The sequence below is a fragment of the Geotrypetes seraphini genome, chromosome 5, assembly GCF_902459505.1.
Source record: "Geotrypetes seraphini chromosome 5, aGeoSer1.1, whole genome shotgun sequence".
Classification (NCBI taxonomy): Eukaryota; Metazoa; Chordata; class Amphibia; order Gymnophiona; family Dermophiidae; genus Geotrypetes; species Geotrypetes seraphini.
In genome coordinates, this window is record NC_047088.1 from 271,415,415 (window position 1) to 271,433,676 (window position 18,262).

At 43.3% G+C, this 18,262-nt stretch overlaps 1 protein-coding gene across 8 annotated transcripts in view; it reads left to right on the forward strand.

Annotated features, from left to right (window-relative positions):
* Positions 1–18,262, forward strand: part of SLC4A3 (solute carrier family 4 member 3) — a 198,634-nt gene that overhangs the window by 75,586 nt on the left and 104,786 nt on the right. For all 8 annotated transcript variants that reach the window (XM_033945918.1, XM_033945913.1, XM_033945916.1 and 5 more), the window contains exons 5-8: positions 6,526–6,661; positions 11,635–11,794; positions 14,594–14,690; positions 17,858–18,042. In XM_033945918.1, the coding sequence (XP_033801809.1) occupies positions 6,526–6,661; positions 11,635–11,794; positions 14,594–14,690; positions 17,858–18,042 (578 nt within the window). The remainder of the gene's footprint in view (positions 1–6,525; positions 6,662–11,634; positions 11,795–14,593; positions 14,691–17,857; positions 18,043–18,262) is intronic.

The window sequence follows — 18,262 nt, forward strand, 5'->3', positions numbered from 1 at the left end:
TGTTAGAAAGAACAGGCCCAGCAACCAAATTTTGAGGCACACCACTGTTAACTTCCCTTAGAGTGATTTCCACTGACATCTGTTGCTGCCACTCAACCAGTTCCTGACCCACTCTATCACTTTGGGGCTTATCCCAAGGGCACTGAGTTTATTTATCAGACGTCTGTGTGGAACACTGTCAAAGGCTTTACTAAAATCTAAATACACCACATCTAGCGCATTCCCTCTACCCAATTCTCTAGTCACCCAGTCAAAGAAATTGATCAGATTTGTCTGACAAGACTTACCTCTAGTGAATTCATGTTGCCTTCGGTCCTGTAATCCACAGGATTCCAGAAAATTCACCATTCTCTGTTTTAAAAACGTTTCCATTAATTTGCTTACCACAAAAGCCAGAGATACTGACCTGTAATTCCCTACTTCTTCCTTACTTCCACCTTTGTATAGAGGGACCACATCTGCCTGTCTCCAGTCCTCTGGTAACACTCATGACTTTAGAGAAGCATTGAAAAGGTCAGTCAGTGGAGCCACCATAACTTCCCTAAGTTCCTTCAGCACCCTTGGATGTACACTATCCGGCCCCATCGCTTTGTCTATCTTTATCTAATTTAGCTAGCTCCTCATGAAGAAAACCCTCTGAAAATCGAACAGGGTCTACCACTCCTCCATCCCTATTCACGTTTGTCTTCTGCAGTCCCAGTGCTTCAGTCGTGAACACAGAACAGAACACAGAATTGTTAACCAATTCAGCCTTTTCTTTATCAGCTTCTACATATTTTTCTCCTTCAACTTTGAGTCTCACAATGCCACTTTTGCACGTCTTCCTGTCACTGATATATCTAAAAAATGTCTTGCCACTCTGTTTTACTGTCAGCTATTTTTTCTTCCATTTGCATCTTTGCTTTCCTGACTACTTGATCAACATCTCTTAACTTTTCCAAATATTTTTCCTGTCTTCCTCTTTCTGCGATCTTCTGTAATTTATGAAAGCTAACCTCTTATTCATTACCTTCTCAGCTACTACGAGAGCCAAATTGTCCTTCTTTTCATCTTGCTTTTACATACTTTCCTTACAAAATGGTTTGCTGCCCTTAAATTGCTCCTTTCAGTTTTGTCCACTTCTTCTAGATGTTCCCATCCAGACAATTCCTTGACGTGATCCCTCATATGAACAAAGTTGTTTTTTTTAAAAGTCTAGAACCTTTGCTTTTGAATGAGCCCTTTCTCTACCGTGTACCATGCAGTGATCACTGGATGCCAGATGATCACCCACTGTAACATCAGAAACACTTTCCCTGTTTGTAAGCACTAAATCCAGTATAACCCCCATCCCATGTGGTCTCCATTACCAACTGCTGGAACAGTTCTCCTTGTAAAGAATCCAGGATCTCCCTACTTCTAGAAGACTTTGCAGTAGGGATACCCCAATCAACATTCTGAATGTCTACTATTAAATCTCTGTCTACTTCTTCCATCTGTTAAGGAGGCCTGTATATCATACCAATGTAAATATATTCACCATTCCCCTCTTTCCAAATTGATCCACAGTGCCTCTTCCTTTGTTCTGCAGATCCTGCAATTGTGTGGCTTTAATATGATCTTTAACATATAAGAACATAAGCAATTCCTCAGCTGTGTCAGACCTGAGGTCCATCGTGCCCAGCAGTCCGCTCACACGGTGGCCCAACAGATCCAAGTGCAGTAATCCTCTATCTATACCCCTCTATTCCCTTTTCCAGCAGGAAATTGTCCAATCCTTTCTTGAACCCCAGTACTGTACTCTGCCCTATTACGCCCTCTGGAAGCGCATTCCAGGTGTCCACCACACGTTGGGTAAAGAAGAACTTCCTAGCATTCGTTTTGAATCTGTCTCCTTTCAACTTTTCCGAATACCCTCTTGTTTTTTTATTTTTCGAAAGTTTGAAGAATCTGTCCCTCTCTACTCTCTCTATGCCCTTCATGATCTTGTAAGTCTCTATCATATCCCCTCTAAGTCTCCTCTTCTCCAGGGAAGAGTCCCAGTTTTTCCAATCTCTCAGCATATGAAAGGTTTTCCATACCTTTTATCAGACGTGCCGCTCTCCTCTGAACTCTCTTGAGTATCGCCGTATCCTTCTTAAGGTACAGCAACCAATATTGGACGCAGTACTCCAGATGGGGACGCACCATCGCCCGATACAACAGCAGGATAACTTCTTTCGTTCTGGTTGTAATACCCTTCTTGATTATGCCTAGCATTCTATTTGCCTTCTTAGCGGCCGTTGCACACTGTGCCATCATTACCCCCAAGTCCCTTTCATGGGTACTCTCATTCAATAACATCCCTCCCATCGTATAGTTGTACTTCGGGTTTCTGTTTCCCACATGTAATACTTCACATTACTCAACGTTGATCTTCATCTGCCATCTCATCGCCCATTCCCCTAGTTTGTTCAAGTCCCTTTGCAGTTCCTCACAGTCCTCTTTAGTCCGAGCTCCACTAAATAGTTTGGTGTCATCCGCAAATTTTATTATCTCACACTATCACTTTGGGGCTTATCCCAAGGGCACTGAGTTTATTTATCAGACGTCTGTGTGGAACACTGTCAAAGGCTTTACTAAAATCTAAATACACCACATCTAGCGCATTCCCTCTACCCAATTCTCTAGTCACCCAGTCAAAGAAATTGATCAGATTTGTCTGACAAGACTTACCTCTAGTGAATTCATGTTGCCTTCGGTCCTGTAATCCACAGGATTCCAGAAAATTCACCATTCTCTGTTTTAAAAACGTTTCCATTAATTTGCTTACCACAAAAGCCAGAGATACTGACCTGTAATTCCCTACTTCTTCCTTACTTCCACCTTTGTATAGAGGGACCACATCTGCCTGTCTCCAGTCCTCTGGTAACACTCATGACTTTAGAGAAGCATTGAAAAGGTCAGTCAGTGGAGCCACCATAACTTCCCTAAGTTCCTTCAGCACCCTTGGATGTACACTATCCGGCCCCATCGCTTTGTCTATCTTTATCTAATTTAGCTAGCTCCTCATGAAGAAAACCCTCTGAAAATCGAACAGGGTCTACCACTCCTCCATCCCTATTCACGTTTGTCTTCTGCAGTCCCAGTGCTTCAGTCGTGAACACAGAACAGAACACAGAATTGTTAACCAATTCAGCCTTTTCTTTATCAGCTTCTACATATTTTTCTCCTTCAACTTTGAGTCTCACAATGCCACTTTTGCACGTCTTCCTGTCACTGATATATCTAAAAAATGTCTTGCCACTCTGTTTTACTGTCAGCTATTTTTTCTTCCATTTGCATCTTTGCTTTCCTGACTACTTGATCAACATCTCTTAACTTTTCCAAATATTTTTCCTGTCTTCCTCTTTCTGCGATCTTCTGTAATTTATGAAAGCTAACCTCTTATTCATTACCTTCTCAGCTACTACGAGAGCCAAATTGTCCTTCTTTTCATCTTGCTTTTACATACTTTCCTTACAAAATGGTTTGCTGCCCTTAAATTGCTCCTTTCAGTTTTGTCCACTTCTTCTAGATGTTCCCATCCAGACAATTCCTTGACGTGATCCCTCATATGAACAAAGTTGTTTTTTTTAAAAGTCTAGAACCTTTGCTTTTGAATGAGCCCTTTCTCTACCGTGTACCATGCAGTGATCACTGGATGCCAGATGATCACCCACTGTAACATCAGAAACACTTTCCCTGTTTGTAAGCACTAAATCCAGTATAACCCCCATCCCATGTGGTCTCCATTACCAACTGCTGGAACAGTTCTCCTTGTAAAGAATCCAGGATCTCCCTACTTCTAGAAGACTTTGCAGTAGGGATACCCCAATCAACATTCTGAATGTCTACTATTAAATCTCTGTCTACTTCTTCCATCTGTTAAGGAGGCCTGTATATCATACCAATGTAAATATATTCACCATTCCCCTCTTTCCAAATTGATCCACAGTGCCTCTTCCTTTGTTCTGCAGATCCTGCAATTGTGTGGCTTTAATATGATCTTTAACATATAAGAACATAAGCAATTCCTCAGCTGTGTCAGACCTGAGGTCCATCGTGCCCAGCAGTCCGCTCACACGGTGGCCCAACAGATCCAAGTGCAGTAATCCTCTATCTATACCCCTCTATTCCCTTTTCCAGCAGGAAATTGTCCAATCCTTTCTTGAACCCCAGTACTGTACTCTGCCCTATTACGCCCTCTGGAAGCGCATTCCAGGTGTCCACCACACGTTGGGTAAAGAAGAACTTCCTAGCATTCGTTTTGAATCTGTCTCCTTTCAACTTTTCCGAATACCCTCTTGTTTTTTTATTTTTCGAAAGTTTGAAGAATCTGTCCCTCTCTACTCTCTCTATGCCCTTCATGATCTTGTAAGTCTCTATCATATCCCCTCTAAGTCTCCTCTTCTCCAGGGAAGAGTCCCAGTTTTTCCAATCTCTCAGCATATGAAAGGTTTTCCATACCTTTTATCAGACGTGCCGCTCTCCTCTGAACTCTCTTGAGTATCGCCGTATCCTTCTTAAGGTACAGCAACCAATATTGGACGCAGTACTCCAGATGGGGACGCACCATCGCCCGATACAACAGCAGGATAACTTCTTTCGTTCTGGTTGTAATACCCTTCTTGATTATGCCTAGCATTCTATTTGCCTTCTTAGCGGCCGTTGCACACTGTGCCATCATTACCCCCAAGTCCCTTTCATGGGTACTCTCATTCAATAACATCCCTCCCATCGTATAGTTGTACTTCGGGTTTCTGTTTCCCACATGTAATACTTCACATTACTCAACGTTGATCTTCATCTGCCATCTCATCGCCCATTCCCCTAGTTTGTTCAAGTCCCTTTGCAGTTCCTCACAGTCCTCTTTAGTCCGAGCTCCACTAAATAGTTTGGTGTCATCCGCAAATTTTATTATCTCACACTTCGTCCCTGTTTTAGATAATTTATGAATATATTAAATAGCAGCGGCCCAAGCACCAAGCCCTACAGGACCCCACTAGTGACCCTCCTCCAGTCCGAGTAGTGGCCCTTCACTCCTACCCTCTATTTCCTACCCGCCAACCAGTTTCTGATCCATCTGTGTATGTCTCCTTCCACCCCATGGTTCTTCAGTTTCCAAAGTAGGCGTTCATGGGGCACCTTGTCAAAGGCTACTCCTCCTCCTTTTCCTCCTACCCTGTCTTTCCCGAACAGATTATAGCCTAGTATAATTATAGCCCAGTCATGGTTCTTCATGAACCACATCTCTGTGATTGCCACTATATCTAATCCAATCTAAATGTTGGATTTATATACCGAGTCATCCCTGAAAAACAAGGCTCGACTTAGTTAACAATAGCTCAGCCTCTTCCATCACAGTCTCTAGATCCAGAACCTTGTTTCTCATACTTCAAGCATTAGTATATACTGCTTTCCAGACATTTTCCCCTTTTCCCTTTTGTGCAGAGGTAGTTAGTGATTCACTTACCTGGGGCTTATTCTCACCTGGGGGCTTTAATCACCCTGCCCTAATAATTCTAGTTTAAAGCTGTCTTCAGTAGGTTAGCCATTCTGTGGCTGAAGACACATCTCCTCTTCTTTGATAGATACACACCATCCCTGCTCAGCAGCCCTTGGAAAATCATCCCATGGTCCAGGAAGCGGAACACTCTTGACGACTCCATCCACACAACCACACATTCATCTCCAGGATTCAAGCTTCTCTGCCCTGGCCTTTTCCCTCCACAGGGAGGATCGACGAAAATACCACCTGCGCACCTGACTGCTTCACCTTCTCTCCCAATGCCACAAAGTCACTTTTGATATGTTCGGAGGATACCTAGTAATATCATTAGTGCCAACATGAATGAGCAGCATCAGATAATAGTCATTAGCTTAATGAGTCTTGGCAAGCTCTCCCTGATATCTTGGATTTTGATACCATGTAGACAGCATACCTCCCAGGATATCATGTCTGGTCTGCATATGGACGCCTTTGTAACCCTCAGAAGGGAATCACCAACCACCATTACCTTATGCCTCTTAGGGTCAATCTGGACCCTTATGGATGGGGGCATGCATCAGGCTGTCTGCTGCCTGGATATTTTCCAGCGCATAAATCATCAGAATGAACCAAACACCTTTGATTTCAAGGCAGTCTGAGGTACTTTGGCTCTAATGGGAAAATGTTTACATTAAAGTCTTATGCTGTTACTGTATAAATTGTATGAAGGTGTTCTTAGGCTTCTGTGGTTGGTGTCATGGCTGTTGCAGTTGTCTGGGTCTTGTCAATTCTGAATAAGTGGAACTGGCATTTCAGCCATTGTGCAGATGGCTGAAACGTTGGTTTCACTTAGACACAACAAGACCCAGACAAAAGCAACAATATATAAAGGTCTTTATAATATGTGAAATTGTAAATTGCTATGAGCTGAATGGAGCAGAATTTGATAAATGTAGGTAAGAAATAGTTTGACTGTACAATATACAAAAAGGGAGTGGATTATAACTTGGTTCTGTTCTTTCTGTTCTTCCTCTCAGGGGCTGTCCTTCTAGACCTGGAGCAGACCACACTTCCAGGAATTGCTCACTTAGTGGTAGAAACCATGATTATCTCTGACCAGATTAAAGCTGAGGACAGAGCCAATGTTTTGCGGGCCCTCTTACTTAAGCACAGGTGGGTGCTGATGAGAAAGAGGACCAGAAAGAGAGATAGGGTCAAAGTCAGAGAAGAGAGTACAATAATCGGTTCATAAGCTAAAGTTTTGTGTTGATAGGACAAAAATCTTTTGAAGATGGAAAAAAGAGACAAGGGATGGAAGAGCAGAAATTGGTGTAACCCAATCTAGGGTAGACCTGAAGGAGAATATCAGAAGCATACCATGAATCATAGGAAGTCAACAATGTATGAAGAAAAGTCAGAGCTTGGTTACGATGTGGCACTATGAGCCTGAGGACATTTTCCCTTATTTTAAATCCCTCCTAAGTCTACTCACTTGGTCATTGCAGCATCTATCCTAGTCCAGGGCTCAAGTAACCTGGCCCCTTTCGGTACCTTGCATATATGCCATCAAATATAATTCTAAGGATGGAATTCTAAGGAACATGAAGCAGATGCCAGATATCAGTCTAGGGTGTGTGAGAATGGAGAGGGTACTCTGTGAGCTGAGCTATTAAGTGGGCCCTGAAGAGCTAGGAGAACCCTTAACATTGATATACCAGTAGGCAGGAGGAGAATGGTAGGACCAAAGTACCTGGAAGAAAGGGATTGCTAGGGGGTGGAAGGAAGGTTATGAAATTTGGAAGGAGCAGGAAAGGATATATATGCAAAGATTAAACTCAAAGAGGAGGAGATAGGCGATAACAAGAAGAGTGCAGCAAGCCTGGTTCTAAGAGAGAGTTTGTAGAGGCTCAGCATTAAAGAGAGTAATTCACAGATTGGTGCCTCTGAGTGAGGATCTGCTCTGCTAATGAAAAGAAATATCCATTGGAATATCCTGCCTGAGAAAGGTAAACTTGGGTTTCATTAGGTTATTTCATTGTAGTTCTCTTTTTTTAACTTAACAAAATCAGTTAGGCAATAGTGTAGCCTTTAGAATCTTTGTTAGAGTTTTCTACAAAAAAGTGTTTTACTCTAGATTAGTATTTTAGGTTGCATTTCAGGGCATAAGATCAGATCAGGGCACAAATAGCTGTTGAGGAAAGTCTCTGTTTGGTGTTAACTCCCTCCCACCCACCCCAAGGAGGAGCTTTTTTGGCTCCATTGTTTTGGTAGGATTTTCTGCTCTTCTTCATACTTCCAGGTATGCAACCAAAGTATGACTGGGAAACATCGTGTCACCAAAGCTGCTGCTCAGGTTACAGCTTCTGTCTCTGGGCAAACAGAAAATGTTACCCAGGCAGAGGGAACGGTTCCATGTGTAAGCTGCCTTCAGCTTGAATATCTCATGAAGGAAGTAATGGAACTGAGAGAGGAGGTGGCAAGACTGAGAAGCATCCATGAAAATGAGAGGTACATCGATGAAATGGTTCATGAAGTGTCAAAGATTTCCAGCAGTGGGGAAGAAGAGGCTGGGCTGAGGGAAGACAGCTGGACTCAGATTATGGAACCGAGCAAGATTGGGACTGAACTGAAAAACCAGTATGCTGTCCTGGAAGTGGAGGACATGAGAGCATTCCAGGGAGAGGAAGGACCAAAGCTTGAAATCCTCAAAATTGCTGGATCCATGACCATTAGGAGGCATAAGATAATGGTGGTTTGCAATTCCCTTCTGAGCGGTTCAGAGGCATCCATCTACAGACCAGACATGATGTCCCGGGAGGTATGCTGTCTGCCTGGTGCCAAAATCCAAGATGTTATAGAAAGATGGCTATTATCTAATGCTGCTCATCCACGTACTGCCAGGTACCCCTGCAAATGTATCAAAAGTGACTTTGTGGCACTGGGAGAGAAAGTGAAGCAGTCAGGTGCGCAGGTGGTATTCTCATCCATCTTCCCTGTTGAGGATAAAGGACAGGGCAGAGAAGTGATGTAACTTGTGCTTGATTCTGCTTCCTTGCTTCTAAAAAGGAATTTAACTGCTTTGGATCAAAAAACATATACATAAGAACATAAGAAATTCTGCTGCTGGGTCAGACCAATGGTCCATCATGCCCAGCAGTCCGCTCACGCAGCGGCCCTTTGGTCAAAGACTAGCCCTACCAGCGTACGTCCTTGTTCAGCAGGAACTTGTCTAACTTTGTCTTGAATCCCTGGAGGGTGTTTCCCCTATGACAGACTCCAGAAGAGTGTTCCAGTTTTCCACCACTCTCTGGGTGAAGAAGAACTTCCTACGTTCGTATGGAATCTATCCCCTTTCAAATTAAAGTACACACAAACAAGGACATTTCGAAATAAAACTTGCTCCTAGAGCCAAAAGATTTTGATTTCTTTTCTGTGCAAATTAGGAAAATCCACACTTTTGATCCAAAGAACAGATCATTAATCTGTTTGAAGTAAAGATGTGATATTCTTCTGCAGTCTCTAATGCAAATGTGTTAGTCAATGTTGTTCTTTGTGTCACTATTTTAATGAAAATTCCAGTAAGCCAGGCTGACCTAATTGTGGATAATATACTGCAACCTCCATTTCCCTTAACATGAAAGAATAAGCTTGCACTATAGGTGGTAGGGTTTTAATCATCTCCATACCATGTCTATAGATGCTACCAAAGGTACAAATTACTGAGTCTAACCATGTTCTCCATATATTCAATGAGGGTGGCTTGAAAAGTTTGGTAAAAAGAAAATTTAAACAATGTAGTCTCCAGTGAGTTTCCAGTTTTTTCATCCCGTCGGAAAAATACTCATTGACAAGTTTTATCCAAGTTTCCAAGTTTATTTTAAAAAATTTTTATACTGCTTAATCACATTTCTAAGCGGTGTATAATAATGATAACATTTATACAACATTCAGCAATCAGGGTTAAAACATTAGAACTTTACATATCATCAATCGGGGAAAATTAGTAAAACTTTTCAAACTACCCTTGTATAAAGAGATTATCTTTCAGTAGAGCTTATGTCATCTGATGTAATTCTTCAAACCTTCCTTCCATAGAATCAACCTTAGAACTGACGGACAACCGTTAAATTTGTAACCCTCTTTATTCAAAAGCAGTGGACATCAGTACATACGTAATAATAAAAAACGAACACAGTCCAAGAATAGAGAAAGCAAAGTCCCGAGGTCCATCTTTTCATCTATCCTGGATAAGCAAGTGTCTTCTCAACAGCCATCTGAATCGAGTCAAATTTTGTTCTTGGCAGGGTCCTCCTTTGAATAAAGTTTATTATTTGCCTTCTTCACCAAAAAACAGAGAAGTAATGGGGGTTGGAGAACAGACTCCACAATTGGACTTAAATAATATTTCAGCCATATTAGAGGAATCTATTACAGATATAACTCAGAGAATGACACTTCTAGCTTCATTTATTTTCCAACAGGACATTGACTCTTTTATGAAACTTTACTTTCGTGTCTCTAGAGAATTGTTCTACGGTAAAAAGATATGGGTGTTCCTGGATGTAACAAAGGTTACCCAGGAAAAGCAGAAACTTTTCTTAGCAATGCGACAGGATACCAGGGCTTTGGGTGCGTCCTTTTTGCTCGCATATCCCTGCAAATGCATTGTGAAATATGCTCAAGTTAAGTATGTCTTCTTTCAACCAGAGCAGTTAAGATCTTTTTTGGAACTGAAGAAAATGGCTGCTGGTGTATAGGTGATTAATAGTATTTAGAATGCAGAGTGTTATGTTATGGCCTTTCATGGTACTTTTGATTCTTTGTAATATGATTGATTAGCTTCTCAACTATTTGTTTAACTCCCCCTCAATAGCTTTTTGAGGTCTAAGAAAGCATACCCGTATTTCCTTTTCTTTTATTATTGTAAAATGTGATTTTGAACATTTGAACAATTATTCCTGCTGTATTTTCCTAAGCAAGATGTATTTTCTTGTAAAGGTATAAAACTAATAAATAATAAATTAAAAAAAAAAAAAAATCATCTGCATCATTTTGCATAGTCTCATAGTAGATGACGGCAGATAAAGACTTGTACGGTCTATCCAGTCTACCCAACAAGATAAGCTCAGATGCAAACTTGATTTGTCCTTGCCGTTTTCAGGGCATAGACCACAGAAGTCTTGCCAGCACTGGCCTATCTGTTCCGGCACAATTGGGGCATAGACCATTTAATTACCACTAAACTACAAAATACTGTTTTCATCTCCACTCGCTCCTGTGGGAGGACCTTCTAGGCATCTACCACAGTCTCCAGAAAAAGTACTTCCTGAGTCAGCTCCCCTGTAATCTAAATTCTAGTTCATCCACCGATATATTAATATCTCTCAAATATTTCATAGACGACAATGAATTCAGCAGTATTTCCAGATACCTGATTTCATCTACAAGCAAAATATCTATTCCATTAATAGAGAACTGCAGAGGTAGATCCAGCGAAGGCTAATCAGAGAATATCAAAATTTGACTTTTAGCCATATTAGACACAAATGATTTCCTCTTATCCAAAAATGAATAGATCACAGGCATAGTTTTATGAACTCAATTACATCTGTAACTGATTTATCTATCTTCCAGCTGAAAATTTTCAGCATAAATTATAAACAGGAGATCCAGACAAGCCAGTAATTTACAAAAAGGACAATCTGACTAGAAGACAGCAAAGCTGGAACTCCGAAAGGAGCTCTGCAAACCATTTACGACAAACATGGAGAAAGTGGAGAGGGACAGATTCTTCAAACGTTTGAAAACTACAAGAACGAGAGGGCATTCAGAAAAATTAAGAGGGGACAGATTCAGAACCAATGCTAGGAAGTTGTTCTTCACCCAAAGGGTGGTGGATGCCTGGAATGCGCTTCCAGAGGGTGTGATAGGACAGAGTACGGTATTGGGGTTCAAGAAGGGATTAGACGATTTCCAGAAGAAAAAGGGGATAGAAGGGTATAGATAGAGGATTACTATACAGGTCCTGAACTATGTGCCGCCGCGTGAGCAGACCGCTGGGCACAATGGACCTCTGGTCTGACCCAGCAGAGGCACTGCTTATGTTCTTATGTTTAAGCTTTTACCTCTGTTGGTGTTGTTTTTAGCCACCCCAGTGATGAGAGAGACAACTTCTTTCCCCGGAACCATTCCAGCTCTACTGTGAGCTCAGTACTGGGAGAGCAGCTTGTGAACCGTGCAGTCGACACCTGCGCGCCACTCGTGAAAGAAGTGCACCTTGAGCTGAATGATACTGCAACTAAAGAGGTGAGTGAGCACTGGAAAAGAGGGATGGACAATGACCATTACCCTTGGCCATTTGTACTCGAATGGAAGATAAATGGAGTCGTTTTCACAAGCCCCTCCCACCTAGAGTTACCATATTTTGAAAAAGAAAACCCGTGACACATAACCCTGCCTCCAACCCTGCCCCATTCTGCCTAGTCCTGCCCCGTTCCACCCCCAGCCCCACCCCAGCAAGCCTCCTTTCTTCTTCAACCAGATCTGGCCGCATCTGATGGGCCTGGAGCATGAGCGGATTTGTGTGATGTCATCCGCGCATGGTCACAGGCCCTATAGATAGAAACATAGAAACATAATGGAAGACAAAGGTCAAATGGCCCATCTAGCCTGCCCATCCACAATAACCATTATCTTTTTCTATCTCCCAGGCTTTCTTCAATTCAGACACAGTCTTACATTACATTAGTGATTTCTATTCCGCTTGTGCCTTGCGGTTCTAAGCGGATTACAAGTTAGAAGACTGAACATTTCCAGTAGCGTTACAGTACATAGAATCAAGGATGTATCATGTTACAATTGTTAGTCTGGTCATTTCCAGGAAAATTACAAAGCAAAGAGTAGGTATATAATAGGTTACTGTGATGAATAAAAATAATACAATCGGGATACAGTAGTGAGTTGTACAATGTTGAGGTGTTGCTGTGGTGGTGGTGGTGGTGTTCATGAGAGTATTTTCTAGTGCTATAGTGAGGTTAAGATGATGGGAAGTGTTTTTTGAAGAGATGAATGAGTTTTGATTTCTTTTCGGAATACTTTAATGTCTGTTGATTTGATCAGTAGATTGGAGATGGTAGTGTCAATCTTCGCTGCCTGTGTCGCCAAAAGGCTGTCGTATAGTTTCTTGCGTCGTGTACCGTTGAGAGGGGGGTAAATGAATAGGCTCTGAGTTCTCCTTATTCTGTGTGAGAGGTTACGGTGTAGTCGGTTGTTTAGGTAGCTGGGTGCTGTTCCATGTGTTACTTTATATAGTAGACAGTAGAATTTGAACTGGGATCTTGCTTTTATTGGTAGCCAGTGTGAGTCTAGGTATGCATTGGTGATGTGGTCATATTTGCCGAGGGAGTAGATGAGTCTGAGGGCCGTGTTCTGAACGGTCTGTAGTTGTTTTATCATGTAGTTTGGGCATGATAGGTAGAGGCTGTTGCAGTAGTCTACAATACTTAGTATAAGGGATTGTACTAATATCTTGTATTGATCTTTGTTGAAGAATTTTCTTATTTTTCTTAGGTTACGCATTGTGAAGAATGCTTTTTGGATGATTTTGTGGATTTGGGTCTGCATTGTGCAGTTTCTGTCTAGTTGTATTCCCAGAATCTTAAGTGTGCTTTGAATTGGGTACTTGATTGTGTTTAATTCCAGTTCTGTGAAGGATGTTTTTTTTTCCTTCTCTGTCTCCACCACCTCTACTGAGAGACTCTTCCACACATCTACCACCCTTTCTGTAAAAAAGTATTTCCTTAGATTACTCCTGAGCCTATCGCCTCTGAACTTCATCCTATGCCCTCTCCAAGTTTCCAAGTGTTATTTTTTTTGATGTACCACAGTTCAAGAGCTTGCCTATAAGATGAGTACTACTGGCATAAACCTCCCTCCCAAGAAAACAAGAAGAAATGGTGTCAGAAAATCCTAGAGTATAAATCACTACCAACGCAAAGGAAAAAAAGAGAAGAGTGTGGCATAGTGCTTAGAGCTACAGCCTCAGCACCCTCAGGTTTTGGGTTCAAACCTCATGCTGCTCCCTATGATCCAGGGCAAGTCATGCAACCGATCCCAGAGAAGCCGGCGGGAGCCCCGGGGAGAGTTCTCTTTTCTTTGTGAAGGGCAGGGCGCCCTGGAATGAGTTTCTCCCCGAGAGAGGGACCCGAGCCTTGGAAAGCGTGGCAGTTCTGGCAGTGTCTGGTAAGCTCTCACCAGCCCCTGAAAAATCCGGGAGAGAGGGTATAAATCTCGCGCCAGGCCGTACCCATATCCGCAGCAGGTCTCCAAGGTGAACAGCCTCTGGCATGTTAGAACAATGTAGATAAGGGAAGTCGGCAAGTCAGATCCGTAACTTCAGAATAAGGGCCGGGCATGCACCGCATCCTGCCTTGGCCAGAGCCTAGCAGATGACTTCAAACTGGTGCAGATTAATTTAATTAATCCTCCACTGCCCCAGGTACATTAGATAGATTGTGAGCCATTGGGCCAGATAGGGAAAATGCTTGAAGTGCCTGTATGTAAAGCGCTTTGAGTATAGTTGTAAAAGTAAAAAAGGCATTCTCCAAGTTCTAATCCTTTCCTTTACTACTTGAAACCATTTTTTTAGTATTTCTATATATTCAGGTACTCGAGCATTTTCCCTGTCACAATCTATCTAATGTGCCTGGGGCAGTGGGGGGATTAAGTGACTTGCCCAGGGTTTGAACCCACAACCTCAGGGTGCTGAGGCTGGAGCTTTACCACTGCATCACACTCTCCCCAAATGAAAGCAAATAAAGACCAGATGAGCCCCTCTAGCCTGCCTAACCACGCCATCTACTATCCCTCGCTCTTAGGGATCCAACGTATTTGAATCAGAGTTAACAAGAGACAAAAATTTCATTTATAAACAGAATTGTCTTTAATTTGTAATCTGATATTAGACGGTAAAACATCCCATAGCCCTGAAATGTCATTTATTCTTTGATAAAACAAAGCCATCTGTAGTTTCTTATCTCATCTGCATAAATGAAAGTGAAGAGAGAAACACTGGCGTTGTAATTGTGGTGTTTCTGGTTTGTGCAGAAGCTGCTACTCCATGGTGCAGAGGGGCAACGTAGCAAATATGTCAAGTTGATGGAGAAGATCCCAGAAGATGCAGAGGCCACCGTAGTTCTCGTAGGTAGGTGAAGGGAGTGGGGAGAGTGTACACATAGGGACTCAATTTCCCCATCTCGTCCCTGCCCCATTCTTGCAAGCTCTGCCTTAACCGCACAAGCCTTGAACATTTAGGATTTTAAAGCGTTTGAGGCTTGCGCAGATGAGGACGGAGCTTAGGCATTGGTGGAATGAGGCATTATGACATCACAGTCTGAGCTCTAGAATGTTGCTACTTAGGATTTTAAAGGGTTTGAGGCTTGTGCAGATGAGGACGGAGCTTAGGCATTGGTGGAATGAGGCATTATGACATCACAGTCTGAGCTCTAGAATGTTGCTACTTATGATTTTAAAGCGTTCGAGGTTTGTGCAGATGAGGACGGAGCTTAGGCATTGGTGGAATGAGGCATTATGACATCACAGTCTGAGCTCTAGAATGTTGCTACTTATGATTTTAAAGCGTTCGAGGTTTGTGCAGATGAGGACGGAGCTTAGGCATTGGTAGAATGAGGCATTATGACATCACAGTCTGAGCTCTAGAATGTTGCTACTTATGATTTTAAAGCGTTCGAGGTTTGTGCAGATGAGGACGGAGCTTAGGCATTGGTGGAATGAGGCATTATGACATCACAGTCTGAGCTCTAGAATGCTGCTACTTATGATTTTAAAGCGTTTGAGGCTTGTGCAGATGAGGACGGAGCTTAGGCATTGGTGGAATGAGGCATTATGACATCACAGTCTGAGCTCTAGAATGTTGCTACTTATGATTTTAAAGCGTTCGAGGTTTGTGCAGATGAGGACGGAGCTTAGGCATTGGTGGAATGAGGCATTATGACATCACAGTCTGAGCTCTAGAATGTTGCTACTTAGGATTTTAAAGCGTTCGAGGTTTGTGGAGATGAGAACGGAGCTTAGGCATTGGTGGAATGAGGCATTATGACATCACAGTCTGAGCTCTAGAATGTTGCTACTTATGATTTTAAAGCGTTTGAGGCTTGTGCAGATGAGGACGGAGCTTAGGCATTGGTGGAATGAGGCATTATGACATCACAGTCTGAGCTCTAGAATGTTGCTACTTATGATTTTAAAGGATCTGAGGCTCGTGCAGATGAGGACGGAGCTTAGGCATTGGTGGAATGAGGCATTATGACATCACAGTCTGAGCTCTAGAATGTTGCTACTTATGATTTTAAAGGATCTGAGGCTCGTGCAGATGAGGACGGAGCTTGCAGGGATGGGGCAGGGACAGGAAAAGAACTCTCTGAGACGGGAAAATGAGTTCCCAAGGGGACAGGGAAAATTTGTCCCTGTATTATTCTCTAACAGGGATGCAGGAAGGCTATGGCAGTGTAGGGAGACTGCACACACAAGGACGGAGAGGCCATAGCAATGCAAGGAGAGTGTACACACAGAGACTAAGGGAGGCTATGGAATTATAGTGCACGCACAAAGGGACTCAGCAATGTGCCGTCACTTTATCAAGGAGCTCTTGCGCCAGTGGCATGAGCTTTGTGTTCCTGGCACATTTTTCAAAGTAATATTGTTGAACTTGGGTTTCTGAAATAGCCTTTTTCTGAACCTGCAAGAATCGTATGTACAATCTTTTTGCTCAGACCGCAAAGTTGCACATGCAAGTTATAGCATACTATCAGTTATATGTGTAATTTTGGAGTTAAGAACCAATAATTGGCTAGAATCGGGGTTTGTCACTAATTTGCAGTTACAGGCCTAACTGCCCTTAGTCGGTATTCTAGTAATTGAGTGTGCAAAATCCACAGCAGACAGTGGCACCGAGAGAGGTGTGTGTCTAGCACTTTTGTACGCAGGTTAAAGAATGCTGTCAGTGCCAGCGGGTAGGTGGTGCCATTGTAACCTGCTATTCAGCTAATGCAGTGTCTGGCAAACTTTCCGGTCGAAGGCACACTAAATCCAGCGCCCTGGCCAGAGGGCACCCGGAAGTGCGCGGAGGCCAATCTGGCCGCGACCCGCTTCAGCAGAGGGATGCAGAAGGTGCAGCGAGAGGACGAGAGACGTCAGCCAGGAGGAGAGTTATCTGCGCCAGCTGACTTCCTACAGGACGTGCCTCTCGCGGCAAGAGGCACGTCCTGTAAGCAGTCAGCCAGCGTGGACGACTCTCCTCCTTGCAACACATCTGAAATCTCAGGAGGCGCACAGTTTACGATAGGCACATAACTATGGACTTAGCTGCTACGCTCTAATGGGCAGTATACCTGTAACTGCCAGTAGAGAATTTGGGCGTAATTAGGGTTACCAGACATCCAGGAAAACTCGGACATGTCCTCTTTCCAAAGTTCAGCAGTTTGTCCGGCTTTTGGAAAGTTCTGGCCATGTCTGGAGGCCTCTAAGCATGTGTGGATGATGTCACACACGTCCATGCATGTTCGGAGGCCCTCGGATGCGGCCCAGAGGTCAGGAATGAAAAGATGAAACTTTCTGGGGGTGGAGCTGGGGGCAGAAGGGGGCAGGTCTAGATGTGGAATGGGGCGTGGCTGGCAGCAGGGTGGGACTGGGACAGAACAAGGCGGGGCTTGGGGGTTGAATGGGGTGGAGCCATGCATCCAGGATTTTTCAACATGAAATGCCTATTGTCTCAGTGCCTAATTTTAGGTGACTTATACAGAAACATCCCCAAGGTGCAACTGCTATCCGATTAGCTCTGTCTGTGAGTTGGGAGCATATGTGGACCTTATGCTAGAGCAGGGGTGTCCAATGTCGGTCCTCGAGGGCCGCAGTCCAGTTGGGTTTTCAGGATTTCCCCAATGAATATGCATGAGATCTATTAGCATACAATGAAAGCAGTGCATGCAAATAGACCTCATGTATATTCATTGGGGAAATCCTGAAAATCCGACTGGACTGCGGCCCTCGAGGACCGACATTGGACACCCCTGTGCTAGAGGAATCACATCCGTTGAGAGGGCGATGCTCACCGTGCTTGCAAACACCCTGTTTAATTCCATGCATGATGCCCTTAGATGGCTGACGGGTGCTGTGTCCTCCCTGGTCTAACATGTGAGCGGACTGCTGGGCACGATGGACCAGTGGTCTGACTCAAAAGCGGCAATTCTTATGTTCTTACCTTGAAAACTAACTTGTAATAAGGATAAAGAGACGTGTGAATTGGATCTGTTTGTGGCGTTACAGGGTTTTCTTCCTCTTTCCTTCTGGCAGGTTGTGTGCCATTCCTGGAGCAGCCAACCATGGCCTTTGTTCGGCTGAATGAAGCAGTACTCCTGGAATCTGTCTTAGAGATCCCAATTCCAGTCAGGTTCATCTTTGTCTTACTGGGTCCAATTCAGTGCAATATGGATTACCATGAAATTGGACGCTCCATCTCCACACTCATGTCTGACAAAGTAAGGAAGACTTTTACTTTTTCTGCAAGAGCATGGCACACTGTTAGACTGATACCCCAGGGAAATCAGGGATAGGGTAACCAGATTTGTTCATGCAGAAAGAGCTCTGTGAGTGCCCCGACTAGGGCCTTTTTTCACCTGGGTGGATCGCGACTGATGGCAAGATCAGAGGGAGGCCACAGGCAATGCTTCAGAATCGCTGCCACGGCTGGCAGTGTTT